Raw genomic sequence first — 18,121 nt, 5'->3', positions numbered from 1 at the left:
CGGCGTTCTCCAAAATGTCTGTGTCAGCTTCTCGGGGCCAACTCTGGGCTAATACCTCCAAAGCATCAGCGAAACTCTGCTTTCACCAGCCATCTTCAAAATGTCTCTGTAAATTGCAGCAGCAAGCTCCTTCTGTCTGAGCTCTTACATAGATAGTCCTCTAGTAAACTAATCAAGACCCATGCTGAATGGGCAGGGCCCCACCTCCATGGAAATTATCTATTCAGAGTCATCACCTACAATTGGGTGGGTCACATCTCCATGTAAACAACCTAATCCAAAGGTTCCAACTTAATCAACACTAATACGTCTGCCCCCACAAGACTGCATCAAAGAACATGACATTTAGGGGACATAATACATCCAAACCAGCACAGAGTGGATGGGTAAATGTTCCAGTTTGCTGATGCTACCATTATGCAATATATAAAAGAAACGGATTGGCTTTTATAAAGGGGGTTAATTTGGTTACAAATTTACAGTCCTAAGGCCTTAAACGTGTCCAAACTGAGGCATCAACATGATACCTTCACTGAAGAATGGTTGACGGCTTCTGGAAAACCTGTTAGCTGGGAAGGCATGTGTCTAGCGTCTGCCAAGCCCGTCCTCCCAGGTTGTGTTTCAAAATGGCTTTCTCCAAAATGCCTCTCTCAGCTGCTCTCAGGGCATTTTGTCCTCCCTTAGCTTCTCTGGAGCAAACTCGGGCTCGCATCTTAAAGCATCAGCAAGCATCTGGGTCTTGGCTTAGCATATCCCAGAGCATTTTCATCTCTCTGCGCTCTGTGCAAGCGCCCTTTAAAGGATTCCAGTAAACTAATTAAGACCTAACCTGACTGGGCAGAGTCAAATCTCCATGGAAACATCCAACCAAGAGGCCACACCCCCAAAAAAAGATTAATCAATCTTCCCTCCACAAGACTGCATTAAAGAATATGGCTTTTTCTGGGGGACATAATATATACAAACTGGCACAGTAAGATAGAAACCAAATGGCAAGATGACACATTTAAATCTTACCACATCGACAGTCAGGTAGAGTGTAGTGTTCTCAACACTCCATTGAGAAGGCACACGTGGTCAAACTGGGTGGACAAAGCAAGACCCAACAAGAAACACACTTTCAATGTAAAAGTTAAGAGTGAAAGGCTGCTGAATGCAACCTGGTATCCTGAAAGGGACTCCAGCACATAAAAAGGACATACGTGGGAAAAGTGAAATCCAAATAAAATCCAGAGTTTACTTAATAACGCACCAATTTTGGTTTCTTAGCTTTGACAAAGTCTGATAGCAACGTAAGATCATAACATTAGGAGAAACTGGATGTAGGGTACATGGGAACTATCTCTAAGATCTTTGCAATTTTTCTGTAAATCTAAACTAAATTAACTAAATCTAAAATAAAACAGAAAGCTCACTGTTAAGGCAATACAAACTTGGAAAAAGATCTGCCACGCTAACACCAACAAAATGATACACATTTACCAAGACAAAAGGTCACAATGATGGCAAAGGGGAAGGAAATCACCTCTGGAATGGTCTGCTACCATCCACTGTCCCTGAACTTGACCGAACATTGTATCAGTCAGGGTGCAGCAGGAAAAGGGATGGCATACGCAGAGTTACTGGCAAGGAGTTTAGAGAAAGGGTTAAGGGAACCAACCACGGTTGAGAAACACAGAGCACTGGTCACAGCTGGGAGCTACCTCCACCCCACGGCACGCGACGGAGAGGGCAGGGGGCAATGCTGCCCGAACCCCGGCACCTGCAGAAAGCCAAAGCGTTGGGGTGGGCAGCCAGACAGGAGCTGTGGCCACAGGGAGAGGCACGTAGCCAGGGAGGGGGCCAGGGATTCGAATTTCACGACCCCTTTTCCCGGGTCCAACGCAAAGGGCAGGCAAAGGGCAAGGGTGCCTGGGTCACAGTGCAGTTCTTAAGTCAGCCACCGGGGCCCAGAGCAGGGCAGAGGATGGCAGAGGTCAGATCTGGAGGAGCGAGAAAGAAAAATTAAGAATAAAAACAACGGACAAACTGGCACAATAACAGAAGAGATGGCGTTCATATCTGCACCCTAAGATGGGCCTACTGGGGTGGGGTCCCTCCATCCTGGTTGAATGTACTCGTCTCAGGTCTCTGCTAGGTGGCCTCAGAGGAGGTATCTTTAGGCCCTGAAGAAACTGAGGCAGGGACTCTTCTGGGACATGCAGTGGTCAGTGCATGGTCTGGAAAGTTCTTCCCTCTGACAGTCACAAGGCTCTCCCTCACCTCCTGCAGAATCTGCTCATACACCAACTTCTCCAACCTTCCCTTTAAAACTTCACCCCGCTGCCCTCACACCCACAGCCCTCCCATCATCTAAATACTACACTTTCAAGGGATACATGTGTTATTTTTGTATTGTCTGTTTCCCCCACTCGAGTATCCAGGAAGTCAGGGATTTTCCTCCCTCTTGTTCACACCCAGGATCTCAATACCTGAACTGTCTGACACATGGGAGGCACGCAGTACATATTTACCAAACGAGTCAATGAAGGAGTGCTTTCTATGGAATATTACTGAGCCATGAAGGAGAACGAAATAAATCTTTGTGGACCTGACAGTATGTCGGTGACACGTTAAGTGAGAAAAACAAGTTGGTCATAAGGTTAAATAATAATTTAAAACGCAGCTGTTACTTAGACGATGATTACATGTGGTGACTGACTCATTTGATCGTCGCACAACCCCACGAGGCCCTATTGTGATCCTCGTTTTTATAAACAAGGACACCAAGCATAGTCAGTTGCAGGAAGTCTGACTTAGAAAGGCCTTTAAAAATTATCATTAGAAACAGGATACTGAAGATGTTGATAAGCACTAAGACGCCAACCCTGGCTCAGCAATGGCACAAAAGAGGAAATGGAGGGGCTGTGGGGGTAGGGGGCTCGCGGGCCTCCAGAGGGTCCAAAGTCCCCTTCCTGACACGCTCGGCCAAGCTCTGCGGACCTCTCTTCACTCCAGGCCCCCACCGCCTCCTCTCCTGCCGCCAAGGGCCCCCCAACCCCAGCCACGCGGACCTGCCGCCACGTGCCCCATTGCCTGGAGGTGGCTGCTCCTGATCCCCTCTTTAAGCATTCTCTCCTGGGTTCCCGCTTGTAAGCAACGCTCAAGAAGCTAGTTCGTAGCAGGGATAAAGATGATCACTACTAACTGAGCCCAAATAAGGCCGCCCGGAAGGACGGAGAGCCCGTCAACGACCCAGGCACGCGCGGACTGTCCCTCCGGGGCCACCGTCCCCGTCCTCACCGCTGGCCCGCAAACGCCCAGCGTTTGTTGTGCGTAGGCGGGAGGGCGGGCTCAAATCCGGCTCGCGGAGCCCATTGGCTGTGCAGGGGGCGAGAGGGGAGGGGCGCGGCCTCCGCGTGACGTCAGGACGCCGCGCTCCGGTCATCGAAGCCAAAGGAAGACAAGAGCTGGCCGGGTCGCCGAGTAGCCTCGCAGCTGAGTTGCTGTCGCCTTACGCCACTGTTTACGAGTCCCGGGAGCAAGCGGCCGAGGCTGGTAGCGTAGGCGGCGGGCGGCGGGGGGCGTATTCTCCCTCCAAGTTTAGGCCCCGAGGGCACCGAGGCCTGCTCAGCCGTCGTAGTAACGGCCGCGGCGCGCGAGTGTCGGCAGGGTGGGGTGGGCAGGGGCGGCAACTGCGCGTGCGCGCCAGGCCGGGGACGCGGGCGCGACTAACGCGCATGCGCCTTCGACTTCCGCTCTTCACCTTCCCCCTCCGGAATTCTCAGGTCCCGGTGACCGGGCGGTTCCACCCCGAGGGCCGCGTTCCCCTGGGCGACCGGCTTCCAGCGCTCTGCGTTCTTCCCCAGGGGTCGTGGTACGCAGGCGCGGTGTTCCCGGGGCGGTGGCTCCCAGGCCGGTCCCGGGGATCCCGGCGGCCTCTTCCTCTGCCCCGCGTCCTTTTTCGCCTCCCCGGGCCTGCGGGACGGACAGCTGCTGCTCGGCTCTCCGGCCTCGCGCCCAGCTCCGGGCTCAGCTTTTGAGGACACCCCGGGTCTCGTCCAGGTCCCCCGCTCCTCGGACTCTCCCCACTCGTGACCCCCTGTTTCCACCCGGGGTTCTGTCTCTTCGCTAGGCTTTGCCCAGCCCCGGACTCCTGTCCCTGTCCCTCGCTTCTCGTCGGGCTTTAGGGTTCTCCTGCAGGCTCGCCTTTGAGCCCACCCTAGCTTCCCAGTTATACCTTCGGGGACATTAGGCCCCTCAGTCTTTACCCCTAACACCCCTTCACCCCTTTGGCCGTTTCCACCCCACTCTAGTAGTAATTTCCTAAAGACGTTTTGGGTCTCTTCAGCAATCCCAAAGCTTTATCCCCAGACCCCAGCCAGAGGTTCCATAACTTTATCTCTCTCCCAGGCCCACCTTACTTCCGAAACCTCCTCTTTAGGTTCCTTCTCTGCCCTTAGGGGGCCTTTTTGAAATCAGTCTCTAAGAGCTTGCTCAGAACCTTTTGTTCCACGTGGTGTTCTCTTCGGGTGCCCTCACTTCTCTCTGCTTCTAGGGGTAATTTCCAGAAATACTCTTTTCCTTTTCAATTTCTCTTCCCTGTCCCAGCTCTTCCCCTCTTTTCTCAAAGCTCCCTCAGAGAGTTCCTTATGTTTACAGAGTTCTTCCACAAATCTTTCCAAGCCTTTGGCCCTAAGGGGTCACTCAAGATTTTTCTGGTTAGATTGGCCTTAGTTCTGCTTCCTTTGAACACTTGACTGACGTGTCCCCACTGCATCCTTTAGAAGTTCCTCCCACCTTCCTCTCAGTGTTTCCCACACACCCTTCTCTTTTCTCTATGAGGGTTTCAGACCCTTCTCTGTCCCTTTGGGAAAAGCCCTCAGACCTGTTTTCACATCCTTTCTTTTCCACTGAGAGCATTTCGGGGAGTTCGTGGGCTTCCCCTCATACACCAACCCTGTTATTCCACACCCAGATTTCAAATGCTGTTCACATTCTTTACCCCAGAGGCTTCTTTCTCAAACTCCCCTTTTTTTGCCTGAGTTTTCCTAAGTCTGTTTTCTCTTCCACAATCCATGACATGTTTCTTGCTTCTTTTTGAGAAGTCTTAACTCCCTCTTTCTCTCATAAACAGTGAAAAAAGCAGCCTGGCTCCCGAGGTCCACCCCGAACGCCCCAGGGTCCAGATGGCGGCCAACGTGGGTGATCAGCGTAGCACGGATTGGTTAGTGGGGCTGGAGAGATGGAGGAGCAAGATTAGTGTTGTCCTCTGGGGTGGGACCTCACACAGGGTAGGGAGAAGTGATACAGCACTTCCAGTTATGGGGGTGGGAGGGGCGGGAGTGAGGCCTTTATCTGCCAGGTGGACAAAAGAAAACTGGTCATAGTGTGGCGTGGGTCAGGCTCTCAGCTTTCGTTTTTCACAGTCCAGTGCTTGGGTCACAGAATGTGATGATCCACCCAAGGGATCATAGTTAGGTGGCAGCCTCCAACCCTCAGTACTCATTTATCTTTCTGCCGATTCCTAATTTTTTCTCAAGTTGTGATAACTTGATAACTTGGGATGAACTGCTAGGTGCCAGGTTTTATGTTACAGTCGGTGAATGTTGGTTATCCTTTTCTTTATTTGATTTTTAACTGCTGTGTGCCAGGCACCACCTGTGTGGTGGGTAGGGCAGGCTGACTTGGTCCCTTCTGTGCAGGCCCTCTCAGTACAGCATGGTGGCTGGGGCAGGCCGAGAGAATGGCATGGAGACCCCCATGCACGAAAATCCGGAGTGGGAGAAGGCCCGCCAGGCCCTGGCCAGCATCAGCAAAGCAGGAGCTGCCGGCAGCTCCGCCAAAGCCAGCGGCAGTGGACCTGTCAGTGCACAGGTGAGAAGGCCCCTTGGGGCTTGGGAACCCCAAGCAGGGGTTAGGGGGCTGTGGTGGGAGGGACACACCCTAGCATGGGGTGCTCTGAGGGGGAAATGAAGACATTCTAGGGGCCCTTGTTTGATGGGGAAACAAGGGCTCCTCCCTTGAGGAGTCAGCATGATATGGTCCTTGCCACTGGAAGTCCATCCTGATGAAGGAGGTGTGCCCTGGTCCCCAAGGTGCCCTGAGTCTAAACGACTCTTTGAAGTTTCTGGAGAACTTCCCATTCCTTAGCAGTTAAGCACCAATAGCGAGGCTGCCCTTTGGGGGGCTGTGGGACATGGGCTCCTGCTGCCGACCCTGATGGCTCACGGACCTATCTTTGCACAGTACGTGTCCCAGGCAGAGGCCTCGGCTCTGCAGCAGCAGCAGTACTACCAGTGGTACCAGCAGTACAGCTACGCCTACCCCTACAGCTACTACTACCCCATGGTGAGTGCAGAGCCGGCCACAGTGGGGGTCGCCAGTGGGCGGGGCCTGAGTTTGCCCTTGGAGTGGTCAGTGGATTGGGGACAGAAGTGACAATTCCAAGGAAAGTTCCAAGGTCCCTCCTGTAGCCCACACAATCCTAGGTAACTTGGCTCTGGCCGCCTGTCCTCTCCCATGCTGTTTCCACGATGACCACACTGATTTAGAACGTACCAAGTCCATTCATGCTTTGCTCTCCGTGGCAGAGCTCTTCTTTGACACATTTCCACTGCTTGCTGCCTCCTCGCATCGTCAGAGAGCCCTGCCCTGACAAGCCTGTGTGAAATGGCACATCCCCTCCCTCCCTGCCTGTCTGTTCCCTTCCTGTCGTTCTCTTAGGGCACTTACTCCTGCTGGGTGTGTTTTATGTGGAGGTCTTCAGCAAACTCCAGCAGGGCACAGGGTCCTGTTTTTTATTTTTGTGTTCTCTGTTAGCGCTTAAAAGAGCTGATCTTCTGTAAATGTTAGTTGAATAAATTTTTCTGAGAGCTAGCTGGAGTAGGATGGGATTGATAGGGGTTTTGTTTTGTTTTTGTAATACATGAGACAATTTGGTGTGTTAATGTGATGGGGAGGGGGTAAGTTGAGGCTCATAGTTTGTGGGCGGTTCCTGAGCATGCAGGAGCAGGAGAAGGTATAGACCACAGAAGGAACTGGCCCTGCCTACTGACCCCTTCCCTCCTGTGGCTTCGGCAGAGCATGTACCAGAGCTACAGCTCCCCCTCCCAGTATGGGATGGCCAACTCCTATGGCTCAGCCACACCGCAGCAGCCGTCAGCACCCCAGCACCAAGGGACCCTGAACCAGGTACCACTCAGCAACACTCATGTTTGTCCCCCTTTTACTTTTCCCTCCTGCCAAACAAGTTGTGATCTGAGAAGAAAGAATGAGGGTCAGAAAGCAGTCTTTAAACCCAGTCTGGGTTTAGGGCTTGGGCAAGGCCAGGGGCTGGGGTGTGGCAGAGGTGATGGGAATGGTTTGTAGTGTGACAGCCTGTCTTTAAGTGCAGCTGTAAGGTGTGGTTGGGGTAGACCTGGGTTTGAGTCCCAGCTCACCCTCTTCCTGGTGGTGAACTGACTTAGAAGTCATGTGATCTCTGTCAGTCAGTTTTTCAAAGGGGGAATAGTGGTAACTCGATTTCAGGTCACTGTGTTTGCGTTCCTGCTTGCATCTCGTCTGGCACATAACGCACGCACACTGTTGCGGTGGGTGTACCGTCAGTAGTCGCTCTTACTAGGAAAGACTCTGTAGCTCTAAGTGCTGGCAACTGCCCCTAAAGATCTGGGGACCTTGGGAACGTGGTTTGGCCTCTAAGCCGGGGTCTTTTCAGCTGAAAAAAGTAGGTACCTTAGGTCTCCTGAGGACGTAGAGTGACCTGGTGCCGAAAGGCCCCTGCACAGAACTGAGAGAGCTGAGTGAAAGGTGTGACTATGGGAGCAGAGTGTCGTGAGAGCTGGCCTGCTAATTTCCACTCCCACCCTCAGCACCTGTTCCCTTTTACAGCCCCCAGTCCCTGGCATGGATGAAGGCATGGCCTACCAGGGACCCCCTCAGCCGCTGCCGGCAGCCCAGCCCCCTCAGCCTGCGAACCCCCAGCATGGGGCACACCCTCTGAGCAGCGGCCCCCAGCCCGGGACTGCTCCATCTGCACAGCACAGCCAGGCAGGGGCCGCCTCGGGCCAGGCCTATGGGCAGCACGCCTATTCCGAGCCGGCCAAGCCCAAGAAGGGCCAACAGCTATGGAACCGCATGAAGCGTGAGTTGGTCCTGGGCTGGACAAGGGGGTTGTGGGCGTTGGAGCTTGGGCTTGAAGGCTGCCTTGAGGCCCTGCTGGTTCTTAGTTTTGATTATCGTGATGGCCCCAGGGCTTCAATCAGGCAGCTCAGGAACGAAGAGAGTTTGGCATTGGAGCCTGTTTCTGGAATTTGGCTTCTGCTGTGCCAGAATCCCTGTTTTCTTCTGTCTCTGAAGTTTTCACTCCCGCATTCCCTGGGGGCAGGTTACCTTTCCAAGTGTGCCAGGGAAGGGCCTAACCCCAGCTTTTGCTACCTTAATAGCGGCCCCTGGGACTGGTGGTCTGAAGTTCAACATTCAGAAACGGCCCTTTGCTGTCACCAACCAGAACTTTGGCTCCAGCTCTGAGGTGCAGCACAGCAGCTTCAGCCCCCAGCCCAGCACCGAGAAAGCCCTGAACCACAGGTGATGCCCCAGCCCACCTGCCCCTCGTCCCAAGCCCCGGCCTCTGCCCTCATCTGTGTTTCTACCCTGTTCAGCTGCTGCACGCAGAGGAGCACATTTTCCCACCCGGGGCCTCCCCCCCGGAAGGTGGGACAGTGCCCCCTCCCTCTCGGGGTGCTTGTGAGCACTGAATGAGATGGGGGAAGGGAAGCACTTTAACTACATCTGCACGTGGTGTCAGCCGAGTGTGTCTGTCTCGCCCACAGTGGGCCCTCAGCTCGAGGGGGCCTGTCCGGGAGGCCCGACGACTGGCCACAGGCCATGAAGGAGTATGTGGAGCGCTGCTTCACGGCCTGCGAGTCGGAGGAGGACAAGGACCGCACTGAGAAGTTGCTCAAGGAGGTGCTGCAGGCCCGGCTCCAGGACGGCTCGGCCTATACCATTGACTGGAGCCGGGAGCCTCTGCCTGGGTTTGTCTCGGCCGGGAGAGGGAGATGTGAGGGGCTTGCTGGGCAGGGTGGTGATAGTCAGGGCAATGCTACATGGCACCTGGGTCCGGCGGTTGGAGACCTGGAAAACGATCCTGGAGGATGAAGTCTTTGGTTGGAGGGGTGCCAGGAGGGCAGAACAGAGAGCCAGTGGCCAAGGGTTGGGATCCTGGAGCAGGGTGAGGGCCGTGCGAGCTGGGCAGGATTATCATCCAGGGGTCAAGAGCAGCCTCCAGAAACAAAGCCTTGGGTTTGCATCCCATTTCTGCAGCCTCTTAGCTGGGCCGCCTAGGGTAAGTGCCTCTCCTTTCCTGAGGCTGTTTCCCTGGGTTGGTTGGTTGATTTTGGCATGGGGAGCACTGAGCTGCCAGAGTGGGCTCCTGGATCGGTGATACCCTTCCCCTGCTGTATCCTCAGGCTGACTCGGGAGCCTGTGGCTGAGAGCCCCAAGAAGAAGCGGTGGGAGGCCCCTAGCAGCCTTCACCCTCCCAGGGGGGCAGGCTCGGCGACACGGGGCGGGGGTGCCCAGTCCCAGCGAGGGGCACCAGGGTCTGGGGGTGCTGGCCGAGCCCGGGGCACTGGCTTCACCAAGTTTGGCAATCGCAATGTCTTCATGAAGGACAACAGCTCCTCCTCCAGCACTGACTCCCGCTCCCGCTCCTCCTCCCGGTCTCCAACCCGCCACTTCCGCCGCAGGTAGGGAGGCTGAGGGCGTGAGAGGGGCATGGGGTGGAGAGGAGCAGCCACCGCCTGACCTTCCGTTCTCCCTTGCAGCGACTCACACTCGGACTCCGACAGCTCCTGCTCAGGGAATGAGTGTCACCCTGTGGGTCGCAGGAACCCACCCCCCAAGGGCCGGGGTGGTCGGGGGGCACACATGGACCGGGGCCGAGGCAGGGCGCAGCGGGGGAAGAGGTAAGACTGGGGGCTTCTAGGGTTGAGTGGGGAGAAGGCTGTGAGCCAGACTCCCAGGAAAAGGGGGTGCCAGGAGTCTGGGCCCTGGGGGCTGGGAGGTGCAGGGCTCCAGAATGCCTGCTCCAAAGGTGGGGGTTGGGGGTGCAGCGAGAATCCCGGCCGCTCACTCCTCCCTCCTCCCGGCCTAGGCACGACCTTGCACCCACCAAGCGCAGTCGCAAAAAGATGGCGGCTCTGGAATGTGAGGACCCGGAGCGCGAGCTGAAGAAGCAGAAGCGGGCGGCCCGATTCCAGCACGGCCACGCCCGCCGCCTGCGGCTCGAGCCCCTGGTTCTGCACATGGGCAGCCTGGACTGCGGCGGGGCCGACCCCGACTGGCAGGAGCTGCAGATCGTGGGCACCTGCCCTGACATCACCAAGCACTACCTGCGTCTCACCTGTGCCCCTGACCCCTCCACTGTGCGCCCCGTGGCGGTGAGTGCCCCGTGGAGGAGGGTGGCTGGCACTGGGAATGTCCTGTGAGTTCATGGTCGGGCCCGCTAGGCTGGTCTGGATCCTGAGCCGTGAACTGAAGTGGAGCCTGTGCTTGGAGCCCTGTGGTTTGGGGAAGGGGTTCAGGTTCTTGTGGCCGAGTTTGGGAAGTTATTTAATTTCTCTGAGCCTCAGTCTCCTCACTTCCAAAATCAGGATAGTAAAGCCCTTCCCAAGGCAGGCTTGTGGTCTGTGGCCGTGGCGTGCTGGGTGCTTCAGCATCCCAGCTGTGGCCCGCAGTGGAAACGGCATTAGTGCCCCACTCCGGGAGGCAGCCCTGTTTGGAGGCATTTGTCCTCACCCTATGCTTCTGATGCTATTTTTATTATTTTTTTAAATGTTGGTAGTAAATCGTAGCATGGTTTGATGTTGCCATCGTTGTTTAAAAAACACGAGCTTAGTGGGTCTAGAGCAGGCGTTGGCATGTTTTGCTCCCCCTTCCAAGTCATGCCGAACCTCGTTCCTCCCTCCCCCAGGTTTTGAAGAAGTCCCTCTCCATGGTCAAGTCCCACTGGAAGGAGAAGCAGGACTATGCGTTTGCCTGTGAGCAGATGAAGTCGATCCGGCAGGATCTGACGGTGAGGCAGGCGGCAGAGGTGCTTCCCGTGGGCTCTGGGCTCCTCCCCACCGGCCAGCCCGGTCTCTGCCCTGGCTTGACCCTCTGCTCTCCCCAGGTCCAGGGTGTGCGCACAGAGTTCACGGTGGAGGTGTACGAGACCCACGCTCGCATCGCCTTGGAAAAGGTAAGCAGGTGCCAGGACCCTCTGGGCTCCTCCCAGGCCCCTGTCTGCCTCCCATGGCCACAGCCTTTCCTGTCCCTGTCTCAGGGCGACCATGAAGAGTTTAATCAGTGCCAGACGCAGCTCAAGTCGCTTTATGCTGAGAACCTGCCGGGCAATGTCGGGGAGTTCACTGCCTACCGGATCCTCTACTACATCTTCACCAAGAACTCAGGAGGTGGGAGACGGGCCAGGTGGTGGGTGCGGTCCCCGGCCTCGAGCCCGTCTCACCTCCCTCTGCCTCCTGGGCCCCCAGACATCACGACGGAGCTGGCATACCTGACGCGGGAGCTGAAGGCGGACCCTTGCGTGGCCCACGCCTTGGCGCTCAGGGCGGCCTGGGCCCTTGGCAACTACCACCGGTTCTTCCGGCTCTACTGTCACGCACCCTGCATGTCCGGCTATCTCGTGGACAAGTTTGCAGACCGGGAGCGAAAGGCTGCCCTCAAGGCGATGATCAAAACGTATGTGGCGCTGAGCCCTCTGTCCCCTCTCCTCCTCTCCCCTCCCTCTTGGCCTGTTCCTTACCCCCCAAGTCTTCTATCTGTGTTCCTGGTGCTTGTGTGTTCTGGTCCGTCTCCATGTGGCTGTCCTCCATCTCCCACGCGCTCTCGCGCTGGCCCGGGCTCCCCTTTCCACCCTCCTCTGTGTCCTGGTCCCTGTCTGTGACTGTCCTCCTCCTCCCACGCGCTCTCGCGCTGGCCCAGGCTCCCCTTTCCACCCTCCTCTGTGTCCTGGTCCCTGTCTGTGGCTGTCCTCCTCCTCCCACGTGCTCTCTCGCTGGCCCGGGCTCCCCTTTCCACCCTCCTCTGTGTCCTGGTCCCTGTCTGTGACTGTCCTCCATCTCCCACGCGCTCTCTCGCTGGCCCGGGCTCCCCTTTCCACCCTCCTCTGTGTCCTGGTCCCTGTCTGTGACTGTCCTCCATCTCCCACGCGCTCTCTCGCTGGCCCGGGCTCCCCTTTCCACCCTCCTCTGTGTCCTGGTCCCTGTCTGTGACTGTCCTCCTCCTCCCACGTGCTCTCTCGCTGGCCCGGGCTCCCTTTTCCACCCTCCTCTGTGTCCTGGTCCCTGTCTGTGACTGTCCTCCTCCTCCCACGTGCTCTCTCGCGCTGGCCCAGGCTCCCTTTTCCACCCTCCTCTGTGTCCTGGTCCCTGTCTGTGGCTGTCGTCCTCCTCCCACGCGCTCTCTCGCGCTGGCCCGGGCTCCCCTTTCCACCCTCCTCTGTGTCCTGGTTCCTGTCTGTGGCTGTCCTCCTCCCACGCGCTCTCTCTCGCTGGCCTGGGGCCCTTTTTTCCACCCTCTTCAGTGCGTCTCTCTTCTCGTGCTCACAGCTCCTTTGACTCTAGTTTTGTTTCTTCTCTGGGTTCAGTCTGAGGTCTCTGTCCACTTCCTGCTGCTTCTGTCACTCTGCTCCCCGACTCTAAAGAGAACTAGGAAAGATGATGCCTGCTCTTGACCCCGTTTCCCCTTTGAAAGAACAGGCGTGGTGGTGGTGGTTGCGTGTGTCCCTTGTTCACTGGGTGTGACTTGAAGCTCAGCTGTGCCAGGGAGCGATGCTTGACCTGGGCTTAGAGCAGTGGTTCTGAGCGGGGGGTTGCGACCCCCCAGGGGCACTGGGCAGTGTCAGGAGGCTTCCCGGTTGTCAGAGCTGCAGTGCGGTTAGCGTCTGCTGGGCAGGTTCCCAGCACTGCTCTGTGGGACGGTCATCGCAGAGTGACCCAGCCCCAAAGGCCAGCAGTGCTGAGGCTGAGAGACCCTGGTCAGAGATGGTGGGTCCGAGGGCCGTGAGTGCCAGGCCAGTCCTCTTGGTCTTTCTTACGAAGGTGACAGAGAGCCCATGGGGTTGTGTGAGCTGCGGAGGGACAGTCCTGCCTGAAGATTAGGAAGCTCTTTCCAGGACCAAGTGTGGGGTCAAAGGAGAGGCCCGCGGCAGGGCAGGGACCGAGGACATAAGGGCAGATTCTGAAAGCCCAGGAGGCTAGGCCTAGAGGGTCCTGGCTCACGAAGGGATGAGGAAGGAGGCAGCAAGGAGGCTGCCCTGGCATCTGACCTGGAGAGCAGAGCACCTTCAAGGTTGCCCGGGGCTCTCCGGGTGTCCCCTGGTGACACTTTCCAGGGCCTACCCTCAGGCCTGGGAGACCTGTCTCCAGCGGTCAGAGGCCAGTGCTGCTCTCTGGGCTTACAGCTGGGCTGATGGCCGTGTCCCCTTACTTGACGTAATTGGCCATGAACGCACCTGTGGGTGGGGCCTCGTTCCCTTCCACCCTCCCTTGGCAGACGGCGTCCCTCCCCAGGTCCCAGAGCAGGTCCCTGCAGGGTGGCAGCTCAGCTGTGGAAGGCAGCGCAGGCCCTCCTGCCCCCCACCGCAGGCTCTGCTGGGATTTCGCTCCCAAGCGAGATTAATGTGGCTTTGGAGGCTGGCTGCCCGGTTCCAAGTACTGGTTCTGTTATTTTCTGGGTGAGCTTCCTGAGTCTCAGTCTCGGCATCCATAGAGGATGGGGTGACTTACAGGAGGGGATTCCATGTGTCATGGACGCACTTAAAACAGCTGTTCTCTGGTCCGCAACAAGTGCCTGATAAATAGCATGTCAATGTTTTTAACTAAAAATTGTCGTTGTAAGACGCTGCTGGCCTGGCTGACCCTGCTGCCTGGGGCGCTCCCGCAGGCAGTCTGACGTAGGCCCAGGGCCTTGCCCAGGGCAGGGGAGTGGCGAGGTCCCGCCCCGCCAGAGTAGCTGGGTAGCTGTGGTGACCCCACACCTGCCCCTCAGCCCAAGCAGGCCCTCGAGCCATCGCAGGAGCCAGCTGGGCTCTTCCCCTCCTAGCCCCTCTCCTTCTTGGTCCCCCTGCACAGGTAAGTGGGGGTGAGGGGGGGCACACCTGGGATTGGGGCCACTAGCTCCACCCCGGGCCCCCCCAAGCCCCTGAGGTGGGGAGGCTGGGAGCAGGTGGGGAAGTTAGAAGTAATGGAGGCCCTTTGGGTGCCCGAACAGTGGGGGGGCACCCACTTCCCGCTTGTGGGGCCCTCCCCATGCCCGCCCACCCGCCTCATCGCTCTCTCCTCTTGTCTCCAGCTTCCGCCCTGCGCTGCCAGTCTCCTACCTGCAGGCCGCGCTGGCCTTCGAGGGCGAGGCCGCCTGCCAGGCCTTCCTAGAGCCCCTGGGCCTGGCCTACTCGGGCCCGGACAACTCCAGCATCGACTGCCGCCTCAGCCTGGCACAGCTGTCAGCCTTCTGAGCACCCAGCGAGGATGGGGGCGGGGGTGGGGGCTGCAGCCCCCCAGCACCACCTTGGCGGATTTTGTTTTTGAGCCATGGACTTGGGTTGTAAATTAATTTGTGGGGAGTGTGCTCCAGGAAGAGCCACTGTCCCTGCCCCCGTTTCCCACCGGGGAGTCTGTACAGAGATTTTTTTTCTACGTTTTTATTTTTTGCCTCAGAAGGATGGGATTGGGGGAGGAGGGGAGGGGGCAGCGGAGGGCTGGGGGTCTGTAGGGTCGTCTGTGCCTGCCTTTCACCTCTACTAATGCTGTCTCAGTGTTTTTTCTCTCTCTCTTTCGAGCTTGTACTCCGGTACCTGACCCGGCGCCCTGGTCCACCCCATGCTGGGGGGGCCAGTGGAAGAAGACAGGCCGTCCAGCCCGTGCCGCCCGCAGCGGGGGGTGCCCAGCAAAGCCGCCCACCGCCTCACCTGCCTGTCACAGAGACTCTTGTTGCCCACCCCTCCGGGGCCTCAGTGTTTGGGGTGAGGGGAGCTGCTTAGAGACTTTGCCCCACCCTTGGCCCCCCACCCAGAAAGCCGACACCACTGCCACCACCAGACCCGTCGCCTCAACACCGCACTGAGGACTCCGGAGGCCACCGCGGGACCCCACCGGCTCGGCCTGCCTCGACTCAAGTCGTATTAAGTTGTCTTCGTGTTCTCCTCCTCCCTTACCCCCAATGTTTCTTCTGATTTTTTTTTCCCCTCTCCCTCCCTCCCTCATCTCCCAGTTCTCCCCTTGGTTCAGCACAGGTAAAATGGTTGCCCCCTCCCCTCCCTTCCCTCTGCCTTCATGGATCACCAGCTCACGTCATTTTTCCTTCTTTTCTTTGTGTGTGTGTTTATTTAAGTTATTTTTTCTTCTTCCTCCCCCTTTTCTTTTCGGTCCCTCCCTCTTCTGCCATGTAACTGGATGATGTGCAATGAGTTTGCAAACAGCTGGACTGTCAGGCTGCTTTTTTTCCAGATGTTCCTCCTCTGCCTTCCCTTCCCCTCCTCTCCCCTTCCCCTTTTCTTCCTTCATTCTTTCCTTGGAGCACTGAGCACCATTTGGAAGCTTGAGAGAAACCAAAATTAAAAAGGAGAGAGAGCTTTTGTCCTTCCTGCTTGGACCCTATCTCATCCTTTGGTGGTTTGGGCCCTGGCTGCTGATCTCTTTTGGGGTTGAAGTCCCATTTGCCTCTGCCAGAGTGGGTCCAGGAGTCCTCTCCAAGGGGATCTCAGCCACGGGCTGGTAGGCGCCCCCTGCCCTGCCTGCTCTCCCCAGCCTGCACAGCCAGAGCTGCCCCACAGGCTGGCTCCCTAGCTCCCGGTGCAGACTGAGCTCAGGCTCAGGGAGGCAGACTGGGGAGCCATGGGGCACCTTTGCTAGGGTGAGGTGGGGGTGCAGACCCCCGGGAGGCTGTAGCACACTCAGCCCTTTGGCCTCCAGCCTCTGGTTCAGCACCTGTACCAAGCTGTCCAATGTAGGGGAAGGTGGAGCACAAAGCACATGGTGATTCAGGAGCACCAGGTCCCTAAAGCTCAGCTTTGGGGGTGCTGGAAGCCCTGGGTCTGACAGCACGTGTCTCAGGGCCGCTGCAGCTGCTGCCTCCTGGCCAGTGCCGGCCAGCCGCAGCAGGGCCAGCGTCACATGCAGGGCGTGGGTCGGCACCATGAAGGCAGCACAGGGCGGGGCCGCTTCTGCCAGGCGTTCCTGGACCTTGGCCACCTCTGCTTGCAGCCCAGGTTCTGTCACCATGAGAGCCACAAAATGTGTGGGGCGGGGTTGGCGAGGGGCCCCGGCTGTGACTGCCACCTCTTCGTCTGCAGACGGCCAGGCCCCCAGTCCCCACTCTGCTGGTTTCCCGGTGGGCTGTCCTCTCTCAACGAAGGCTCCTGGGAGCTGCTCTGGGTCGTTGGAGGCCTGTGCCTTGCCAACTGCCTGCTCCGTGGTTCTAGATGCTTCTGTTAACTTCTGTTTCCGTTCCAGTGCTGTGTGCCCTCGCTTGGTACTTTTACCCAAGTCTGACTCCTGGGCCGCGTGGGCGCTGGCCTCTGTCTCAGGCGCTACCAACTTCAAATCCTGGCTTCGGGTTCCCCCCGCCGGCTCTGCCCTCGCGGCATTCGCTACCCCAAAGGTGGTCAATGCCTTTTCTGGACTGGCTTCTCCGGGACCAGTGCAGGCCGGTTCTCCACGTGCCCCCGCACCCGCACCATCTCGCGCCAACGTTGCCTCAGGGGCCACAGCCCTGGGCGCGTCTCGGCCGGTGGGTCCGTCGTCCTCGTCGTCGCTATCTCCCAGCGCGCCCAGAAGGGCGGGCCCGTCGCCGCCGTCGCCGTCCAGCGCGTCCAGGATGGTGGGCCCGCGGCCGGCAGCCGAGCCCGAGCCGAAGACGCGGTCGGTGCGCGAGGCGCGGTCCCAGACGAGGCGGCCGCGGAAGCGGAAGTAGCGCACGCGGTGCTGCGGCACGGCCAGGACCCCCGGCCCGAGCGCCGCCAGCGGCTCGTCCCAGCAGAAGGCGGAGAAGGGCTCCTCGCGCACGCCCAGGAAGCGGTCGGCGTAGCCCACCGAGAAGTCGGCCGCGTCGAGGCGCGGGTCCCAGCGGATGCGCTGGATGACGGCGGCGGCCGTGCGCAGCGGCGGCTTCTTGGCGCCGGCCTCGGCCTGGGCCCCGCGGCGCGGCCGCTCGGGCTGGGCGGCCCCCGGGTGCGGCTGGCGGCAGCGGGCGCCGAAGCGGCAGCGGCCCTGCAGGAAGAAGGGGCAGGCCGGCGGGGGCGCGGGCGCGGGGCTCGACGGAGCCTCCGCCATAGGGGCGGCCGGACCCGGACCCCGACGCCGACTGCCGCGCCCCGCGGACGGCCCCCCGCCCTGCCGGAAGTCAAGCTCCGCCCCCTAGGGAGTACTGTCGCGGGTTTTTGCGAGGCTTGTGGAACCTGACCCCGCCTCCTATCAGAAAATATTTGCATACGTTACCTCACCCACCCATGGCCCCGCCCGCTGCCGGTACCAGGAAGCCAAGCTCCATGCCCCTTAAGACCGATCCCAGCCCAAGATATTTACATGTGTGGCCACGCCCCCTAAGGGCCCTCCTGTCGGCTTCCGCCCTCCTCTCCCGCCCCACCCCCGCCGAGGTTGCAGCAAGGGCTCAGGAGCCCAGCCCCGCCCCCAGCCCGCATATTTGCATGCGCGGCCACGCCCCCCGGCGCCGCTGGAGGCCACCCGGCGGGCAGAGCCCCAGTTCCCCCGCGCCGGCTTGGGGCGCGCCGGCCCTGGCCCCTCGCCGTGGGGGCTGTGCGAGGGCTCCCAGCCACTTCTTTCTGCGGCCGCTCCCAGGACAGAGGGCGGAGGCCCGGGCCTGGCAGGCGGCGTCGCCGCTCAGTCAATATTTGATGGATGAGTGAGGCTGCCCGGGCGGCCAGGTCGGTGGCCCCGGCGGGGCGGGGTGGCCGGGCCACGTCTCGGGCCCCCTTCAAGGCGCCGCATCTCAGCCCGGCAGGCGGGTTCCGCGCCCCGGACCCGTCCTCGGGGACCTGGGCGCCCGGGCCCCATCGTCCCCGCTATCCTTACCACCGCCCCCCCACCCACTCTATTCCCTTGCGGAGTGAACAGACGGAGCC

General features: G+C 58.8%; 2 protein-coding genes across 5 annotated transcripts; one reads left to right on the top strand and one right to left on the bottom strand.

The window, feature by feature from the left end:
- The first annotated feature begins 3,386 nt into the window (after nt 1–3,386).
- LENG8 (leukocyte receptor cluster member 8) lies at nt 3,387–15,624 on the top strand. 4 transcript variants are annotated; one of them, XM_037819062.1, is made up of 16 exons: nt 3,387–3,537; nt 5,117–5,206; nt 5,685–5,856; nt 6,229–6,330; nt 7,063–7,173; nt 7,870–8,122; nt 8,424–8,565; nt 8,811–9,014; nt 9,450–9,728; nt 9,807–9,947; nt 10,136–10,421; nt 10,955–11,056; nt 11,153–11,221; nt 11,306–11,435; nt 11,514–11,721; nt 14,335–15,624. In XM_037819062.1, the coding sequence occupies exons 2-16, from the start codon at nt 5,169–5,171 to the stop codon at nt 14,495–14,497; spliced, it is 2,400 nt and encodes a 799-aa protein (XP_037674990.1). In that variant the 5' UTR covers nt 3,387–3,537; nt 5,117–5,168; the 3' UTR covers nt 14,498–15,624. The 4 variants fall into 4 exon arrangements, with proteins under 4 accessions (XP_037674990.1, XP_037674987.1, XP_037674989.1 ...); XM_037819060.1 differs by adding an exon at nt 3,768–3,856 and having other exon boundaries at nt 3,414–3,537; nt 11,514–14,477; XM_037819059.1 differs by having other exon boundaries at nt 11,514–14,477.
- Nucleotides 15,309–17,389, bottom strand: LENG9 (leukocyte receptor cluster member 9). Its single transcript, XM_037819072.1, has one exon. The coding sequence runs from the start codon at nt 17,310–17,312 to the stop codon at nt 15,636–15,638; it is 1,677 nt and encodes a 558-aa protein (XP_037675000.1). The 5' UTR covers nt 17,313–17,389; the 3' UTR covers nt 15,309–15,635.
- Between the last annotated feature and the right edge of the window lie 732 nt (nt 17,390–18,121).

This window comes from Choloepus didactylus, chromosome 27, assembly GCF_015220235.1.
Source record: "Choloepus didactylus isolate mChoDid1 chromosome 27, mChoDid1.pri, whole genome shotgun sequence".
In the NCBI taxonomy this organism is placed as follows: Eukaryota; Metazoa; Chordata; class Mammalia; order Pilosa; family Megalonychidae; genus Choloepus; species Choloepus didactylus.
This window is presented reverse-complemented; position numbering and strand designations above follow the sequence as displayed.